This window comes from Festucalex cinctus, chromosome 5 (assembly GCF_051991245.1).
Source record: "Festucalex cinctus isolate MCC-2025b chromosome 5, RoL_Fcin_1.0, whole genome shotgun sequence".
Classification (NCBI taxonomy): Eukaryota; Metazoa; Chordata; class Actinopteri; order Syngnathiformes; family Syngnathidae; genus Festucalex; species Festucalex cinctus.
The window spans coordinates 7394493-7414329 of NC_135415.1; the positions used below are offsets into that span (position 1 = coordinate 7394493).

A 19837-nucleotide genomic window follows, 5' to 3' on the forward strand; every position below is an offset into this window, starting at 1 on the left:
AGGAAAAGGCACAAAAACAGTAGTGATGTTACGCTCGAAGCAGACGCTCGAGACAAGTGTCGAGCGCTCGCTGCAAGAAGTGTCTCGATACATTGTTCCGGTGGGAAAAATCACGTGACCGCGGAAGCGAAGCGTTGTTACGTACACGCGTGTCGGCCGTGGATGTCGCCGTGTCACTCCAGGTAGGGGGGGGGGGTGTCTTCGGGGCAAGATTCAGGTTGAGAGGAGAACTTTTGCTCGCATTGTGATTGAGAACGAGGAAGGGTGCACTGAATGGGTAATATTTACTTGGAGAAAAACAAACTAGGAAAGTGTTATCGCTCCAAAATTAAGTGTTTCTAGTACATCTTAGCAGTTTTTGGTTTGTTTTTAAATGAAAAAAAAAAAAGTACTGAAGGTTTGATGAACGAACCCATAAGCTTCAGATTGGGTGACAGCCACGCTAGGACCACTTCTGCTGTGTTGCTGGTGTCAGGTCCTCGTACCGCGAGATCGTTTTTGCTCCATTTAGTCACCAGAAATCACCAAGATGAAGGTCTTGAGTTCGCTCCTGCTGCACTTTAGTAACTTTTTTTTAATGAATAAACTGGTAAATTGTACCCAAAACCCTCCTTGTAAAATTTATAATGTACTTTTTTTCAAGTAAATATCTCTTCCCTTTATTTATTTTACAGTAGAGGAGAAGTTGGATTATTACCCAATAGATTAATTCACAATTGCACATATTGTATACATTCATTCACACACTATATGCACTGATTTGTAATATAAATCAAATCACCAAAAAGATCTTCTCCAAAGCCGGAGAGGTCATATATAACCGAGTGAAACCAAATGCTGCATAAATGATGTTTTTAATGAAACACCAAAATCCCCGTCCCAAGCATTTTATTCAAATACCATCATCAGGTTTCTGTTGCACAAGTATTTCACTTTTTCTTTTAAAACTGACACAACAGTATCTTATTTTTTCTAATGACGCTGTGCCTTTTTACTGAATGTAAATAAAAAAATAAATTTTGTCCAGTAGATGTCATGTCACCACACGCCTCGAAGCACTGAATCATCCATCCATCCATTTTCTTGACCGCTTATTCCTCACAAGGGTCGCGGGGGCTGCTGGCGCCTATCTCAGCTGGCTCTGGGCAGTAGGCGGGGGACACCCTGGACTGGTTGCCAACCAATCGCAGGGCACACAGAGACGAACAACCATCCACACTCACAAGCACACCTAGGGACAATTCGGAGCACCCAATTAACCTGCCATGCATGTCTTTGGAAGGTGGGAGGAGACCGGAGTACCCGGAGAAGACCCACGCGGGCACGGGGAGAACATGCAAACTCCACCCAGGAAGGTCAGGGCCTGGACTCGAACCGGAGACCTCAGAACTGGGAAGCGAACGTGCTAACCACTCGACTACCGTGCCGCCCAGCACTGAATCATTTCAACACAATTGCTTCAGTGGTACAGAAAGCAGTGGTGAAGCAGTGTCGTGACTCACCACACTGATTCGTGGCAAATGCTTCATAACACTGAACCATTTTGACACACTGCTTCATATTGATTCACTGCTTCAGAAAGCTTCGGTTTCTCCATCACTAGACTGGTTAGCAGTCTCGTAAGCCATCAAATAAAATCAATCAGACTATGGACGTCATCGAGAGCTGAGTACAGCTTGACGGACTATATTTACACAGCAACGGTTGCTATAATGCAGGGGTGTCAAACATAAGGCCCGGGGGCCGGATCAGGCCCGCAATGGGGTTTAATCCGGCCCCCGAGATGGTTTTGTAAAGTAAAAAAAAAAAGAAAAAAAAAAAAGACTAATGTCGGCCCAATTAATCAGCCGGCCACAATCAAAGCTTATAAATTCATAATTACACAAGTAGGTCTCAGTTGAGCAATGCAACTTGTACATGGAATTGCTCTGAATGTCGTTATTTTAAACACACTTTAAAGTTAGTTTGTTTAAAAAATAAAAACATGAATCAAACACAAACATGCTGAATAAGACACATTCAACTACACATATGACAAGGATTAACGTCCTTATAACTTCATTAACGGCACCCGGCACACAATCAGTGAACAATATACAGGTTTATGCAAAAAAAATTTAGGACAATATTTGTACAGATGCGCCCCACAATTTAAGGGCTGGCCCACAAATAGCGAAAAATCTGCATGTAATTGACGGCAATGTTTTAAAAATTATTTTACAATTTTACCGATCCGGCCCACTTCCGAATATATTTTCCTCCATGTGGCCCCTGAGCTAATATGAGTTTGACACCCCTGCTATAATGTGTGATTGGTCAATGCTCGTTTGGGGGGCGGAGTTTGTGAAAGGTCAATTGGTGGCAGGTGGAGACAATCATGGGCGGGGACCGGTAATGAGTGGACAGCAGGAAGAACAAGTGACCTGGGGTGAGATTGTATGAAATGGCATGTAGAAATTGTTTGCCTGAATGTGTAAATATTGGCATGCCCACAATTTGGGCGAAACTCAAAAGTTTTGCATGATCATCTCCATTCTGCTTCGACTGCTCCCTGACCCTGACAAAGTGGGAGGAGACAATTAATAGGCTTATGTCACACAGAAGGTCATCCCACTCACTCAAGGTGTATAAAAAGACAATGCTCACTGTTCAACAGGTGTGGTTTTTGAGGCTGGAGAGACAGTCAGTGATTGGTAAGTTATTCAATAACACAAATTTTTCCTTTCCTCACTTTTACAACATATAAAACTATCAACTACGACCCATAATGTTCTTCCTCAGGTCAGAAACTCGAATTATTATTTGGTACCATTTTTGCAGAACATGCCAATGATTATCTTAAACTTGTTTCAAGTACATTCAATTTATTGTATACATATATGACTGAATTGTCTGATACATTGTGGGGCAGGTTTGGTCCTCAAGGGCACAGATCCATATTTTTAATTTTTCCTTTCTCCAACACAGCTGGTTCATATGAGTAGCTCAACACAAAGCGCTGCAGATCCTTGATCGTTTGATTCAGGTGCGTCAGTGGAGGGAAACTGCCAAAACATGCTCGAGAGGTGCCCTTAACTGGAGTTAGTGGATTTAGTTAGGGTCACTAGCATCTTGCGATGAGATTGCAGAGCTTTGCTTCAAAACTATCTTGAACACTTATGAGATTGCTGAAAGAGAAATGTAATACACGGCAGAATGCTCCCTTGAGGGAATACTCAAGTTTGTTTAACACACCTGATTGATCATCACAATCGTTAACAGGCTTCTGCAAAGCTTGCTGACAAGCTAAAAATTAGATTCAGCTGCACTGAAGGTGGGAGATTTGGAAAACTGTCTGGATAGGGGCTCTCGAGGACCAGAAATGAGCACCACTACTCTACACTAACCTGACATTCCACGATTTGGTTTTTGAACTTTGACATGTGCATAGGCTTTTTGGTCAAATGTTGTATAATCCAAAGATGAATAAATTTGAATGTTTTTGCCACAGTACACAAAGATGCAAGCGGCCCTGGGATTCTGGATCTTATCAGCAGTCTTCTGTTTGGGAAGAGGTTACCACCATGCCAGCCTCTCGCACGTGCGCTCAGCGAACAAAGAGTTTGCTTTCCAGCTGTACAGGAAGTTGGCGGCTCGTTCTGATAATCGGGGCAAGAACATCTTTTACTCTCCGAGCAGCGTGTCTGTCGCCTTGGCCGCCTTGTCGGTCGGAGCCCGCGGGTACACTCACCGACAGCTGATGAGCGGTCTGGGTTACAACAGCTACCGAGTTACGCAGAATGATGTCAATCGGTTCTTTAGCATGCTCCTCAAAAGGCAAGACGGTTCATCGGACATCAGTGAAGGGACTGCCGTGTTCCTGGATAACGCCTTCAAGCCAAAACCTGACTTCCTGAAAGATTTGAAAGCTTTCTATTATACAGATGTGTTGAATGTCGACTTCCGGCAAACAACAAAAAGTGCTGATGCCATCAATAAATATGTGGCATATAAGACTCATGGCAAGATTGATAAGTTGCTGGAACACCTGGAGCCAGACACCGTCATGTATCTCATAAGCTACATCTACTTTAAAGGTACGCAAGGATATTTAGTTGTGAAGAAGTCTTCTCGAATGTCTTGCTTCTGTTCATTCTTGTACAGGAATGTGGGACAATCCTTTTGAAACCAAGCTCACAAAGGCGGACATGTTTGCTGTTGATGACTATAACAAGGTTTGAAGTACAAGTTGAAGGGGAGATTATAATACTGGTGCAAAGAAAGGGATTTCATTATATATTCCCTCCCCCCAGGTTTCCGTCCAGATGATGAACAAGGAGGACACCTTTGATGTCTACCATGACCTGGCAATTGACACAACAATCCTGCGCCTTCCCTTCAACAGCGGTTACTCTATGCTCCTGCTGTTGCCTGACAACATGGCAACGCTTGAGAAGGCGATATCTCCACAGCATATCACTAACTGGTCAAAATGGATGAGAAAGAGGTTGGTTAACGTTTTTCATGGAGAAGCTTGTTGGCCTTTTCCTGGTGGGATCATATCAATCACTGTTTGTTTCTTTTAGGAAGTATAACATCTTTGTTCCTAAGTTCTCTATTAAGACGGACTACTCTCTGAAGGAAGTGCTGACTGAAATGGGAATGACGCACATGTTTGATGAGCGAGCAGATTTGAGTGGAATTTCATGGGCAAAGCAGCTGTTTGTCTCCGGCGTAAGGATTGAGTCAATTTTATTTATTTTTAACATACTCTCCTTTTTGCCCTTCAACTTGCTCTTTACCTTTTCAGGTTGTGCACCAAGCTTCCCTTGACGTTGACGAGGCCGGAGCCACTGCTGCAGCCGCCACAGGAATTGGAATTGCGGTTCTCAGCTCACTACCCGTCCCTGTGCTGAAGTTCAACCATCCGTTCATGCTTCTCATCACAGAAAAGGCCACAAATGACATTCTCTTTTTGGGCAAGATAATTAATCCCAACATTTGAATAGTTGATATTCTATCATAATAAAGTAACCCTGTTGTCTTTGAGATCAAATTATTTTCATCTTTAAATAAAAGCTTGGAAGACCAAATTATATATATTTTTTTTTGGGGGGGGGGGGTGATTAAACTTACCCATTTTTAAGCTTTGTCTCTAAAATAAAACACTATACTGTAGTAGAATATTACTAAAGCCATAATTTTCTATACCACTAACCCTCTTCAGGGTCACTCAAAACAGGATCAGCCTGTCTAAGCTGACATTGGATTAAAATCTAGCCACATCCTCAGTGACATAAGTAGAAAGATGTACAATTTCATACTTCACCAATTTGTAGACTATGGACATTTTTTTTTTTTTATTAAGTGTATCCACTTGTTGCCATTCATAAAAGAGATTAACACGTCTCTGAAAGTATAATTTATGGTTTAAAAAAAAAAAAAAAAAAAAACAGGCCCAGGTTTGAGTAAGTATTGAATTGATCCAACATTATTTCAGACAGTATTTGGACCCCCACTCCAAGTTTTGTCTGGCAGGTGTACTGTGATTTTATTTTTTCTAATGTAAAGTTCACTGCATTGGACTTGAAATTATTTTGGGTTTGGAGACAAATTTGTCTCCTGCGACCCTTGTGAGGAATAAGCAGTCATGACGATGGATGGACAAATTTGTTGACCTTATTTTATACTGTATAATACCAATAGCTCTATAGCTTTAGGTCATGGCACTTGCTCAAGATTTGAGATTAAAAGAGGCTTAAATCAAAGTTGTGGCAGTTCACTATTTTTCATAATGGCAGCTGTCATGTTATCCTATAATCAAGAATGATTAAGGGGATGGATGTGATGAATAGAAAGATAGTGATAAGTCAGTTGGCGGATGACACAACCTTGTTTTTGAAAAATGAGAATCAAATTTCCTTAGCACTTGAAAATAACTTCTCAAAGGCTTCTGGTTTGAAATTAAGTGTGGAGAAATGTCAGTTATTGACGTTGCATGACTGCCTTCAACAGTCCATTTATGGGATTACAGTTAGGAAGGAGGTGAAATTAGTATTTCTCCGGAAAATTCTGGAACGCAAAGCCAAAATTTTGGAAACAATATTGACAAGTCTAAGTCAATGCTTAACCGATGGCTCCAGAGACACGTTAGATTTTTGGGAGTGGAGGGTACTCTTGTCCAAAACAGTTTATCTCGGGTAATTTATCCAGTCTTCATTTTCGCAACCCGTTTCGAATAAAAAGGCAATTAATAGCATACATTTTAAGTTTATATGGTGGAATCAATGCCAGTATATTAGGGAAGTCAATGTGGTTAAATGTTATGAGGAAGGCGGAGTGAATGCTATTGATTTTGAAGTGATGAATGGGGGTTTTGAGATTGAAGTGACTGATTGGCTTTATTAAAAATGAACAATCCTTTTGGAACATTTTTGTGATTTTTCAGAAAATGGGTGGCATACATTTTTTTTTGTTGAGATGCGATTTTGACAACAGAGCATTACCAGTAAAGCTCTCTGATTTCCATCAACAGGTCCTCCTCTATTGGAAGCTAATTTTCAAACATAATTTTACATGGCATAAAACGCCAGTATGGAACAATCGGTATATCTTGTTCAATTGGAAATCAGTTTACAGTCTTCCCTCGCTATAACGCGGTTCACTTTTCGCGGTCTCGCTGTATCGCAGATTTTTTTTTAAATGCAATTTTGCATATTTTTTTGCAGTAATATACCCATTTTATAAAATGTATGAAGTTTTGAACATTATCAATGTTTGAACAAGAGAGAAATGTGAGAACATGTAAATGCCTCAATGAGAAAAGTGTCTAAATTGTGTGGTAGGGGATTTTAGAGCCTTAAAACATTTATAAGAATTGTAAAACATAAAGCTAACTACTTCGCGGATTTCATTTATTGCGGGTATTTTTTGGAACCTAACCCCAGCGGAAAACGAGGGAACACTGTATATCGGGGAATGGAGGACGAGAGGAATCTGGGCGGTTGCTCACTTTCCGGATGATTATGGGATTCTGTTGAAATGTGAGGATTTTAGTGAGAAATCTCATTTTCAGTGTTCTGTTAAATAGAAAAGGGATAATAAAAGCCATTCCACTGCCTTTGATTGCAATGGTTAGCGATGACACTTTGCCGTCAATTTTATGCACACGCATGCTTCATTCTTTATTTGTACTGTGCAAACTTTTGCGTTGTCACTGTCAGGTGGCAAAACAGTGGCTAAGCACATAGACGAGTACGCTAATCCAAAGCTCCTCATTGGTGGGATGAAAATTAAGATTTGTAAATTGATACAATCCATTACTGAATTGAAATAAAAGAAAATGCAAGAAACTTTTGAAGTTAGATTGTATGAAAAGGCATGTAGAAATTGTTTGCCTGAATGTGTAAATATTGGGATGTCCACGATTTGGGCGAAACTCAAAAGTTGCTTTGCATGATCATCTCCATTCTGCTTCGACTGCTCCCTGACAAAGTGGGAGGAGTCAATTAATAGGCTAATGTCACACAGAAGGTCATCCCACTCACTCAAGGTGTATAAAAAGAGTGCTCACTGTTCAGCCGGTGTGGTGTGGTTTATGAGGCTGGAGAGACAGTCAGTGATTGGTAAGTTATTCAATACCCCAAATTTTTCCTTTCTTCACTTTTGCAACATGTAAAACTATCAACTATGACCCATAATGTTCTTCCTCAGGTCAGGAACAAGCTCTAACTTATTTGATGACATTTTTGCAGAACATGCCAATGATTATTTTAAACTTGTTTCAAGTACATTTAATTTATTGTATACATATATGACTGAATTGTCTGAAACATTGTGGGGCAGGTTTGGTCCTTAAGGGCACAGATCCATATTTTGAATTTTTCCTTTCTCCAACACAGCTGGTTCAAATGAATAGCTTATCATAAAGCTCTGCAGTAGCTTGATCGTTTGAATCAGGTGCATCGGTGGAGGGAAATGGCCAAAATATGCTCAAGAGGTGCCATTGACTTATATTGTTCTAGGGTCGCTAGCATCTTGCGATAAGATTGCGTAGCTTTGCTTCGAAACCATCTTGAACACTTATGAGATTCCTGAAAGCAAAATGTAATACACGGCAGACTGCTCCCTTGAGGGAATACTCAAGTTTGGTCCTCGAGGCCCGAACCAGCTTGTTTTCCGTGTTTAACACACCTGATTCATCATCACAATCGTTATCAGGCTTCTGCAAAGCTTGCTGACAAGCTAAAAATTAGATTCAGCTGCGCTTTAGGTGAGCGATGTGGAAAACTGTCTGGATAGGGGCTCTCGAGGACCAGAAATGAGCACCACTGCTCTACACTAACCTGACATTGCATGGTTTGATTGAACTTTGACATGTGCGAAGGCTTTTTGGTCAAATGTTGTATAATCCAAAGATGAATAAATTTGAACGTTTTTGCCACAGTACACAAAGATGCAAGTGGCCCTGGGATTCTGGATCTTATCAGCAGTCTTCTGTTTGGGAAGAGGTTACCACCATGCCAGCCTCTCGCACGTGCGCTCAGCGAACAAAGAGTTTGCTTTCCAGCTGTACAGGAAGTTGGCGGCTCGTTCTGATAATCGGGGCAAGAACATCTTTTACTCTCCGAGCAGCGTGTCTGTCGCCTTGGCCGCCTTGTCGGTCGGAGCCCGCGGGTACACTCACCGACAGCTGATGAGCGGTCTGGGTTACAACAGCTACCGAGTTACGCAGAATGATGTCAATCGGTTCTTTAGCATGCTCCTCAAAAGGCAAGACGGTTCATCGGACATCAGTGAAGGGACTGCCGTGTTCCTGGATAACGCCTTCAAGCCAAAACCTGACTTCCTGAAAGATTTGAAAGCTTTCTATTATACAGATGTGTTGAATGTCGACTTCCGGCGAACAACACAAAGTGCTGATGCCATCAATAAATATGTGGCATATAAGACTCATGGCAAGATTGATAAGTTGCTGGAACACCTGGAGCCAGACACCGTCATGTATCTCATAAGCTACATCTACTTCAAAGGTACGCAAGGATATTTAGTTCTGAAGAAGTCTTCTCGAACGTCTTAATTCTGTTCATTCTTGTACAGGAATGTGGGACAATCCTTTTGAAACCAAGCTCACAAAGGCGGACATGTTTGCTGTTGATGAATATAACAAGGTTTGAAGTACAAGTTGAAGGGGAGAATATAATACTGGTGCAAAGAAAGGGATTTCATTATGTATTCCCCCCAGGTTTCCGTCCAGATGATGAACAAGAAGGACACCTTTGATATCTACCATGACCTGGCAATTGACACAACAATCCTGCGCCTTCCCTTCAACAGCGGTTACTCCATGCTCCTGCTGTTGCCTGACAACATGGCAACGCTTGAGAAGGCAATATCTCCACAGCATATCACTAACTGGTCAAAATGGATGAGAAAGAGGTTGGTTAACATTTTTCATGGAGAAGCTTGTTTGACTTTTCTGGTGTGATCATATCAATCAATGTTTTTCTTTTAGGAAGTATAACATCTTTGTTCCAAAGTTCTCTATTAAGACGGACTACTCTCTGAAGGAAGTGCTGACTGAAATGGGAATGACGCACATGTTTGATGAGCGAGCAGATTTGAGTGGAATTTCATGGGCAAAGCAACTGTTTGTCTCTGGCGTAAGGATTGAGTCAATTTTATTTATTTTTAACATACTCCTTTTTGCCCTTCAACTTGCTCTTTACCTTTTCAGGTTGTGCACCAAGCGTCCCTTGATGTTGACGAGGCCGGAGCCACTGCTGCAGCCGCCACAGGAATTGGAATCGCGGTTCTCAGCTCACTACCCGTCCCTGTGCTGAAGTTCAACCATCCGTTCATGCTTCTCATCACAGATAACGCCACAAATGACATTCTCTTTTTGGGCAAGATAATTAATCCCAACATTTGAATAGTTGATATTCTATCATAATAAAGTAACCCTGTTGTTTTTGCGATCAAATCATTTCCGCTTTTCTTGTTTAGATAAAAGCTTGGAGGAATGGTGTATTTTTTTTATTAAACTTACCCATTTTTAAGCTTTGGCTCTAAAATGCAACGCTTCTGTAGTAGAATATTACTAAATCCATAATTTTCCTATACCACAAACCCTCTTCAGGGTCACTCGGAGCGAGCAGCCCGTTCAAGCTGACATTGCATGAAAACCTAGCCGCATCTTCAGTGCCGTTATTTGGGCAGTATCTTATTTTGAAATTACTTGGTCAGAACCATCAAAAAGCTGAAAACTGGTCACAATAATGCCTAAGGGTTGAATAGAAAATGTACAATTTCACATTTTTCTTAACAAATCTGTAGACTATGGATCAATTCCCGTTTTTATCCTCCCCTAAAAGTGGTGCCTTTTGGAGAGTGTGTGTGGGGGGGGGTTAAGTCATGCATTTTTTTTTATTAAAAGTATCCACTTGCACATGTGTTTTTCAACACCCTTCTTACTTTGACCATTTCCAAATATTTTATTTGAACTGAGTCAAATGCCATTTTAAGCATATGTTGCTGGCCACTGAAAATGGATGGCGGGCTGCAAATGGCCCGCGGGCTGTAGTTTGGACACCTCTGCTGTAGCTTTAGGTCATGGCACTTGCTCAAGATTAAAAGAGGCATAAGTCAAGGTTGTGGCAGTTCACTCTTTCATCTTCTCAAAGGCTTGTGGTTTGAAATTAAAGGGCTACAGCTGAGATGGGCGCCAGCATCCCCCGCGACCCTTGTGAGGAATAAGCGGTCAAGAAAATGGATGGATGGTATTTCTTAGGAAAATTCTGTAACGGAAAGCCAAGATTTTGGAAACAATATCGATAAGTCTAAGTCAATTTCAAGATTATACAGGGGCCGTCAGAAGGAAGAGGGAACTGATGCCAGAGTTGAAAGCAGCCAGAGAGAAAGGAGACATTGTCTACCTGCGACAAGATAAACTGATTATTCACTCCCGCACCAGCACACCGAAAACGCTCAATGGCAACTAATTATATGAGGACTTCAGCAAGGTAACTCCAAATTACTTTTACTTCCGATGACAATAAATCACATTCCTGGATGAACGATTTAACACAAAGACTGGTTGAACACAATGAACTGGAACTAAATACCTTTCAATACACCGATCATCACTATTCACATGACTTGTAAAATGACATTGATCCAGTGAACTTTTTCCAAATTACTAGAAAATAGAAAAAATATTAAAGGTATTTGGAATATATTAAATTATGTGATCAGGAATGGCACTAGACCGAATAACTCTCCACCCTATTTTATAGAAAATTATGTACATATTAATGAGATTGATGTTGTAGACAAGTTCAACAGTTTTTTTGTAAATGTGGGACCAAATCTAGCAAAAAAAAAAAATCCAGATCCTGATACAGCAAACAATACTAATACCAGCATAATTGAAAGACATTTAAGTTCAATGTTTCTTAGTCCTGTTGAGGAAAAAGAAGTAATTAATATTGTTAGTAATTGTAAAGATAAATTATCTACTGATTGTGATCAACTTGACATGAAAACAGTGAAAAAGGTAATTCTGGGAATTTCCAAACCACTTACATATATTACCAACTTTTCATTTCAAACAGGACAATTTCCAAATAAAATGAAAATTGCAAAAATTATTCCAATTTATAAAGCTGGCGATAAATATAAGTTTACAAATTACAGCCCTGTCTCCCTTCTACAACAATTCTCCAAAATTCTTGACAAATTATTTAATAACAGATTAGATAAATTCATAGAAAAATATAAAATACTTTCTGATAGTCAGTATGGATTTAGAACAAAACGGTCAACTGCATTAGCTTTAACAGAACTTAGCGAAGAAATTACTGATTATTGATACTGATAAAAAGGAACTTACAATAGGCTTGTTCGTCGACTTACAAAAAGCATTTGATATTAGAAATTATGATATATTAATTAATAAATTGGAGCATTATGGTATTAGGGATACAGCCTTGAATTGGATCAGAAGTTATTTACAAGAAAGACAACAGTTTGTAGAGTTGGGAGAATTGAAATCAAAATGTTTGGATATGACATGTGGTGTACCCCAGGGGTCAGTGTTGGGCCCAAAATTGTTTATATTGTATATTAATGATTTATGCAATGTGTCTCACTTACTGAAGTTTGTGTTATTTGCAGATGACACAACTATTCTGGTTTCTGGTGAGAAAATACAGCAAATTATGGATACAATTACCTCTGAATTTAAAAGTAAAAAGTAAAAACATGGCTTGATAAAAACAAGTTATCAATCAATTTAAACAAAACAACGTTAGTTGTGTTTGGTAAAGTTAAAATAGGGAATTGTGTAAGATTGCAAATTGAAGGTGTAAATATAGAAAGAGTAAATGAGATTAAATTCCTGGGAGTAATTGTTGATAATAAAATTTGCTGGAAACCACGCATTAAATACATTGGATCCAAACTTTCTAAAAGCAGTTCAATTTTGGCAAAAGTTAAACATTTTCTCAACCAGAAATCATTACATATTCTGTACTGCTCTTTAGTACTGTATTACCATATTTAAATTAAATTATTGTTCCGAAGTTTGGGGAAACACTTACAAGACATCATTACAACCTTTGTTTCTGTTGCAAAAAAAGAGCTGTAAGAGCAGTCCATAATAAAGAGATAGTAGGATATCTCCACCACACCAATACACTGTTTTACAATCTAAGCTTGTAAAGTTCTTTGATCTTGTTGAATTCAATACTGTACAATTGGTTTATAAAGAGAGACATAAACTATTGACAGGGAATATTGAGAATATGTTTACAGAGAGACAGGGAGGGTATGGTTTGAGGAGAATACACAATTTAAAGACAATGTCGTCACGAACAACACTGAAGACTTTTTGTATATCTGTATGTGGAGTGAAAATTTGGAACAGGTTAAGTATTGATTTACAACAATGTCCAAATATAGACCAGTTCAAAAAGAAATATAAAATCAACATTTTTGAAAAGTATAGGCAAGAGCAAGTGCTTGTCAATGAAAAGTAATATTGGTTATTGTTGTTATCATCATTATTATTGTTAATATTACTGCATTATTAGTGTTGATATTGACAAGAAGAATATATATATATATATATATATATATATATATATATATATATATATATATATATATATACAGTGTTGCGTTACTCAAAAAAAAATTGCTTTCCAAAGTAACTAGTAGTCTAATGCGTTACTTAATTTTACAAAGTAGTCTGATTAAAGTCAGCCATGGTCTGGTCGTGAATGGTTTGCACATTCAAAACAAAAGTGATGATACTTTTACTACTAGTTTTATTAACCAACAGGAAATCAGTTTAGGAATGGACGACTAGAGGACTCTGGGCGGTTGCTCACTTTCTGGATGAAAATGGATTCTGTTGAAATGTGAGGATTTTATGAGAAATACATTTCCAGTGTTCTGTTAAGCAATACAAAAGGGATATAAAAGACATTCCACTGCCTTTGGTAGCAATGGTTAGCGATGACACTTTGCGGTCAATTTTATGTCCACACATGCTTCATTCTTTATTTGCACTGTGCAAACTCTTGCGTTGTCACTGCAAACAGTGGTTCAGCACATTGACGAGTACACTAATCCAAAGTTCCTCATTGGTGGGATGAAAATTAAGATTAGTAAATTGTTACAATCTATTATTGAATTGAAATGCGAGAAACTTTTGAAGTCAGACTGTATGAAATGGCAAGTAGAAATTGTTTGCCTGAACGTGTCAATATTGGGATGCCAAGCTTCTTAGCCCACGATATAGGCCAAAGTGCTTTGCATGATCATCTCCATTCTGCTTCCACTGCTCTCTGACAAAGTGGGAGGAGATAAGAGACTAACGTCACACAGAAGGTCATCCCACTCACTCAAGGTGTATAAAAAGAGTGCTCACTGTTCAGCCGGTGTGGTGTGGTTTTTGAGGCTGGAGAGTCAGTCAGCGATTGGTAAGTTATTCAAAACCCCAAATTTGTTCATTTCTTCACTTTTACAACATAGAAAAATATCCAATGTGACCTATAATGTTCATCCTCAGGACAGAAACTCTTTCGAACTTACCTGACATTTTTGCCGACCATGCCGATGAATATCTTAAACAAGTTTCAAGTACATTTAAATGAATTTATTGTATACATTTTGACTGAATTGTCAAAACTAGTAACATAAACGCTACAAGTGAAAGTTGTGATCACAATGCAATCCTTTAATTAGTGTTTTGGTCAGCACATTGACGGATGCGGGCCAGGTTTGGCTGTACAGACGGCAGTAAATTCTGGTGGCGCTGAGCAAAAACAAGAGCAAACTGTAGGACGCAGACTTGAGCATCATTAATGTTAATAGATCACACCTTGGTACAGAGCCGAGAGTCGAACAGGGGTGGGCGCACTCGGTCCTCGAGGGCCCGAGTCCTGCAAGTTTTGGATGTTTCCCTTCTCCAACGCAGCTGAGATATGATCAGCTCTGCATAAGCCTGCCAACAATCCTGTTGATTGGAATCAGCTGTTGCAGCAGGGAAACCTCCAAAACCTGCAGGAGTCCGGCCCACGAGGATAGAATTTGCCCATCACTGGAGTAGAAGAATCCATTTCTGCTTCTAAAATTGAATTATCTTTATTCAACACATTATTTTAGTCAAAATAGTTTACTTGTATCTTGGCGTGTAGAAAAGCTCTACAACTATAAAACAATTTATTGGTAATAGTGGCACCTATATTTTTGACATGACCGTTCTCACTCTGCACACCATTCTTTTTTTAAACTAACTTGTAGACCATGTCAAATGTTATTTTTAGCATATGCCACTGAAAAAAAAACGGATGGCAGGCTGCAAATGGGCCCCGGGGCGTGGTTTGGACACCACTGCTGTACATAGACTTGCAGTAGCTAGCAAATTGGTCATTTGTAGCTATCAGATGTTTAAATGTACAAATGATACATTTTAGGTACAGGTATCACCAACTCTGGTTCTCGAGGACACCTAACCAGCATGTTTTCCACGTTTCCCACCTCCAACACAGCTGATTCACATGATCAGCTCATCACCAAGCTCTGCAGAAGACTGATCATTTGAAGCAGGTGCGTTGGCTGAGGGGGAAACATCCAAAACCCACTAGATAGGTGCCCTCGAGGACCGGAGTTGGTCACTCCGTTCTAGCGTTTCGAGCATCCTGTTAATTACAGCAACGGGAATACTTTAACTTGACAAGAGCAGTTGCGTAGTTTTGCTCCAAAATCACATTGAACACTTATGGAGTTACTAAAAGAGAAAAGTATGTAATTGAGGTACCCTGACATTGCATAATTTGATTGTTGAACTTTGACATGCGCAAAGGTCTAATGTGTAATCAGAAGATCAATATTGTACATTTGAACTTTTGTCATAGCACACAAAGATGCAGGCGGCCCTGAGATTGTGGATCTTATCAGCTGTGGTCTGTTTGGGAAGAGGTGACCACCATGAAGGACACATGGATGACAACCTCTCACACGTGAGCTCAGGAAACAAAGAGTTTGCCTTCCAGCTGTACAGGAAGTTGGCGGCTCATTCTGATAACCAGGGCAAGAACATCTTTTACTCTCCGAGCAGCGTGTCTGTCGCCTTGGCTGCCTTGTCGGTCGGAGCCAAGGGGGACACCCACCAACAGCTGATGAGCGGTCTGGGTTACAACAGCTCCCTAGTTACGCAGAATGATGTCAATCAGGTCTTTAGCATGCTCCTCAAAAGGCAAGAAAATTCATCGGACATCAGTGAAGGGACTGCCGTGTTCCTGGATAACACCTTCGAGCCAAATCCTGACTTCCTGAAAGATTTGAAAGAATCCTATTATACGCATGTGTCGAATGTCAACTTCCAGCAAACAACAGAAAGTGCTGATACCATCAATAAATATGTGGCGGATAAGACTCATGGCAAGATTGATAAGTTGGTGGAGGACCTGGATCCGGGCACCATCATGTATCTCATAAGCTACATCTACTTTAAAGGTACACAAGGATAATAACATTTATTTCTGAAGATGTCTTCTCGACCTTCTTATTTCTCTTCATTCTTATTGTACAGGAATGTGGGACAGTCCTTTTGAAACCAAGCTCACAAAGGAGGACATGTTTGTTGTTGATGAGGATAACAAGGTTTGAAGCTCCAACCTGGGGGGGAATAGAATACTGATGCAAAAAAGGGATCTGTGATTTCATTGTGTTGTTTTTCAGGTTTCCGTCCAGATGATGAACAAGGAGGACACCTTTGATATCTACAATGACCTGGCAATTAACACAACAATCCTGCGTCTTCCCTTCAATAGCTCTTACTCCATGCTCCTGCTGTTGCCTGATGACATGGCAACACTTGAAAAGGAAATATGTCCACAACATATCACTAAATGGTCAAAATGGATGAAAAAGAGGTTGGTTGGTTCATATTTTTTCATGGAGAAGCTTGTTATTTATTTATTTTTTCCTGGTTTGATCATATCAATCTCCCGTTTGATTGTTTTAGGACGTACGACATCTTTGTTCCAAAGTTCTCTATTAAGACGGACTACTCTCTGAAGGAAGTGCTGACTGAAATGGGAATGACGCACATGTTTGATGATCGAGCAGATTTGAGTGGAATTTCAGGGGGAAAGAATCTCTTTGTCTCCGGCGTAAGGATGGAGTTGACTTTTTTTTTTCAACTCTTCCTTTTCCCGCATGCATTCTCTTACACTTCCTCTTTACCTTTTAGGCTGTGCACCAAGCTGCCCTTGACGTTGACGAGGCCGGAGCCACTGCTGCAGCCGCCACAGGCATCGGCATCACTCTGATGTCCTTCCAGCACATCCCTGTGCTGAAGTTCAATCACCCGTTCATGCTTCTCATCACTGAAAACACCACAGATGACATTCTCTTTTTGGGCAAGATAGTTAATCCCAACATTTGATGAACAGTTGATGTGCCATCATAACAATAAAGTAATCCTGCAGCCTTTGTGATCAAATCATTTTCACTTTTCTTGTTTAATAAAAGCTTGGAAGAACAAAATAATGTACTCAGGATATTGACACACCAACTCATTAACTCATGGCTTCCTGAAAGTTAAACACTTTATGGTTAAATAAATATACTGTACCCAGGTTTGAGTCTAAGTATTGTTAGTTGAATTGAGGCAAGATCATTATTTTAATAACTACTGTTATGATCAGTGTTACCACTAGGAGTCGCTGCTGTCAATGAGTGTTGAAATGATTGATGAGGAGAAGGAGAATGACTTGAGGAAGAGTGCATTAACACGGGATGGCGTGTGCATGTGTCGACCTGGTGAAATAAATGTTCACTTGGAGCAACAGCAACATCCTCAGCATTTATTATCAACACGAACACGACAACTACCACCCCCAGTTTTGTCTGGCAGGTGTACCGTCATTTTTTTTCCCCTCATGTAAAGTTCGCTGGTTTGGTTCAATAAAGGTCAACGAGGCAAATTCAGTTGCAATGTCAGTTATATGTAGTTGGCAGCACGAGTCTAGGGCCTCTGATGTGGGAAACAGTGCATTGAACGAAGAAAATGTTTGTACAGACTAGTAGAGACTGTCAAGACTATCGGTGATCTTGGACGATCAGTGACGCGCATGCGCAGAAGATCGGCCGCTAACGACGGCATACACACTAGAACAAAATACCTCTATATGCCTATCGTGTTCGTAAAAACATGATACAACATTCCAAAACAACTTATTTCTTGATGCATTATAAACAAACTATTTTAATTATACAGGTTTTAAAGACAAACGTTTTACTTTTGATGCCATTCCTATTGAGTCTTCATTGTTATTATTTACGTCTGCAGCGTGTGTGTGTGTGTGTGTGTGGGGGGGGGGGGTTAAACGCCATTGGCCGCACATTATGTATAAATAGAACAAAAATAAACCGTATACCCACTCTCACAGAACTATAATTATAGTATGTGTCAGAATGTTTTCTATTCATACAAGACATTTTTGAGTACAGAACTGCTTTGATTCAAATAAATTCAAAAGAAACGTGCACCTGTCCTGTACCTTTCGCAATGTCTGTTGTATATGCAAAATTAATACATCTACATACAGTATATACAAGTGCCAGCATTAAAGATGAATAAACATCATTCAATGTGATTTTACTCAACAAATAATCACACACAAACCTGATTTTAAAAATAAAATGAGAAAAGGATCCTTTTCCATACCGAGTTATATTAGAATTAATTACTATTTACCTTATTCATTTGATTGAATTTGAATTTAAATTTATTTGAATTTGGACTGAGCTACTACCACTTTGTGTTGACTAATATTTGACCATTCATTTTACACAAGTACTGCAACACCAACACAGAATTCATATCGAAAGTGATCACACAGAAAGTGTTTATTCAAGGCTGATATAAATTCTGCCTGGCCTTTATTATGGGTCTTCATAGCGACCCAAAAACATACAGCATATTTTCATTTTTTTTCTCATCTGTCATGTTAAGAAAAATCTTCATATCCTCATAGAATTCGAAAACGAAGAGCAGGCGATCCTTTTCTGAGCTATCATCAGAAATGGCTATCTTTTCAGGACCTCCCGCTGCTTCATTTCATCCATCGATAAGATGGTTGGCTCAGCAACCTTCCCTCTCAGCAACCATTGGAACGTAGCCAGTCAAGTGCAGCCAATATACGGTCCACTGGTTCCTGTTTATTGGGGGTAAAAAAATAATATTACATACATATATATATGTATGTATGTGTACATACATATATATGTATGTATGTGTACACACATATATATATATATATATATATATATATATATATATATATATATATATATATATATATATATATGTATTAATTTTTGCATACACATGAATAAAAATATGAAACAGACATTGCGAAAGGTACAGGACAGGTGCACGTTTCTTTTGAATTTATTTAAATCAAAGCAGTCCTGAACTCAAAAATGTCTTGTATGAATACAAAACATTCTCCACACATACTGTAATTATAGTTTCTGTGAGAGTGGGTACGATTTATTTTTGTTCTCTTTAGAACATAATGTGTGGCCAATGGGGAGGTGTTTAACACACACCCACACGCACACGCTGGAGACTCAACGTAAATTATAACAATGGAGACTCACTTAGGAATAAATGGGATCAAAGGGTAAAACGTTCGTCTTTAAAACCTGTGGAATTAAAATAGTTTCTTTAGAATGCATCGAGAAATAAGATGATTTGAATTTTATGTCATGTTTTTACGAACGCGATAGGTATATCGTTCTAGTGTGTATGCCGTAGTTAGCGGTCGATCTTCTGCGCATGCGCGTCATCGATCGTGGAAGATCACCACAGCGACACCGACCAGTCGTTGATGTGCAAGCCTATCCGCCATCTTTAACCGGGAATCATCAGCCATCTCCACTTGTTTTACTCTGTTTGGGACCAATAAATTAATCATTCAGAATAATAACTAATGATTTTTTTTGTTTTCCGATTTTGAAACAGATTGATTAGTTAGAAACATCAGACATGCATATATGATACCAGAAACGCGGGTAATTTTATAATAGGGACTTTTCGTCACATATTAACGTTTACAGTCAAGATTCTGAGGTACAAAGACGTCATAGTATTAATTTGTGTGGCTGACGGTTAAACTTGAATACGGCTTAACGGTTCCTGTCGTAAAATGTGTTTCTGCAGGAGGAATATGATACTGACAACCACCATTTTACGTTATTGTAATTGGTCATTTCAACCTTGTGAAAATCTGACTGCACCACATTTCAAAACTAAAATCAATTCGAAATTATATTTGTT

General features: G+C 39.4%; 3 protein-coding genes across 5 annotated transcripts; all 3 read left to right on the plus strand.

Moving 5' to 3' along the window:
* The first annotated feature begins 2566 nt into the window (after nt 1-2566).
* On the plus strand, nt 2567-5072 carry LOC144019714 (serpin A3-2-like). Of its 2 annotated transcripts, none has more exons than XM_077522956.1 (6): nt 2567-2693; nt 3491-4076; nt 4144-4214; nt 4293-4486; nt 4566-4713; nt 4790-5072. In XM_077522956.1, exons 2-6 carry the CDS (start codon nt 3500-3502, stop codon nt 4982-4984), a joined length of 1185 nt encoding a protein of 394 aa, XP_077379082.1. In that variant the 5' UTR covers nt 2567-2693; nt 3491-3499; the 3' UTR covers nt 4985-5072. The 2 variants fall into 2 exon arrangements, with proteins under 2 accessions (XP_077379082.1, XP_077379084.1); XM_077522958.1 differs by lacking the exon at nt 2567-2693 and adding an exon at nt 3001-3025.
* A 2447-nt stretch (nt 5073-7519) lies between these two features.
* Nucleotides 7520-9961, plus strand: LOC144019375 (serine protease inhibitor A3K-like). The gene is made up of 6 exons (XM_077522405.1): nt 7520-7604; nt 8426-9011; nt 9079-9149; nt 9224-9417; nt 9494-9641; nt 9716-9961. Exons 2-6 carry the CDS (start codon nt 8435-8437, stop codon nt 9908-9910), a joined length of 1185 nt encoding a protein of 394 aa, XP_077378531.1. The 5' UTR covers nt 7520-7604; nt 8426-8434; the 3' UTR covers nt 9911-9961.
* A 3937-nt stretch (nt 9962-13898) lies between these two features.
* LOC144019374 (serine protease inhibitor A3M-like) lies at nt 13899-16993 on the plus strand. 2 transcript variants are annotated; one of them, XM_077522403.1, is made up of 6 exons: nt 13899-13964; nt 15402-16002; nt 16079-16149; nt 16228-16421; nt 16514-16661; nt 16742-16993. In XM_077522403.1, exons 2-6 carry the CDS (start codon nt 15411-15413, stop codon nt 16934-16936), a joined length of 1200 nt encoding a protein of 399 aa, XP_077378529.1. In that variant the 5' UTR covers nt 13899-13964; nt 15402-15410; the 3' UTR covers nt 16937-16993. The 2 variants fall into 2 exon arrangements, with proteins under 2 accessions (XP_077378529.1, XP_077378530.1); XM_077522404.1 differs by lacking the exon at nt 13899-13964 and adding an exon at nt 14950-15093.
* Nucleotides 16994-19837: the final 2844 nt, after the last annotated feature.

Excerpts from the sequence above, each read along its gene's own strand:
- LOC144019714 (XM_077522956.1), top strand. The coding sequence starts at position 3,500 with ATGCAAGCGGCCCTGGGATTCTGGATCTTATCAGCAGTCTTCTGTTTG. Across the intron at positions 4,215-4,292 it reads CTGTTGATGACTATAACAAG|GTTTCCGTCCAGATGATGAA; the intron begins GTTTGAAGTACA and ends CCCTCCCCCCAG. Across the intron at positions 4,714-4,789 it reads AGCAGCTGTTTGTCTCCGGC|GTTGTGCACCAAGCTTCCCT; the intron begins GTAAGGATTGAG and ends TTACCTTTTCAG.
- LOC144019375 (XM_077522405.1), top strand. The coding sequence starts at position 8,435 with ATGCAAGTGGCCCTGGGATTCTGGATCTTATCAGCAGTCTTCTGTTTG. Across the intron at positions 9,150-9,223 it reads CTGTTGATGAATATAACAAG|GTTTCCGTCCAGATGATGAA; the intron begins GTTTGAAGTACA and ends TATTCCCCCCAG. Across the intron at positions 9,418-9,493 it reads TCAAAATGGATGAGAAAGAG|GAAGTATAACATCTTTGTTC; the intron begins GTTGGTTAACAT and ends TTTTTCTTTTAG.
- LOC144019374 (XM_077522403.1), top strand. The coding sequence starts at position 15,411 with ATGCAGGCGGCCCTGAGATTGTGGATCTTATCAGCTGTGGTCTGTTTG. Across the intron at positions 16,003-16,078 it reads AAGCTACATCTACTTTAAAG|GAATGTGGGACAGTCCTTTT; the intron begins GTACACAAGGAT and ends CTTATTGTACAG. Across the intron at positions 16,150-16,227 it reads TTGTTGATGAGGATAACAAG|GTTTCCGTCCAGATGATGAA; the intron begins GTTTGAAGCTCC and ends GTTGTTTTTCAG.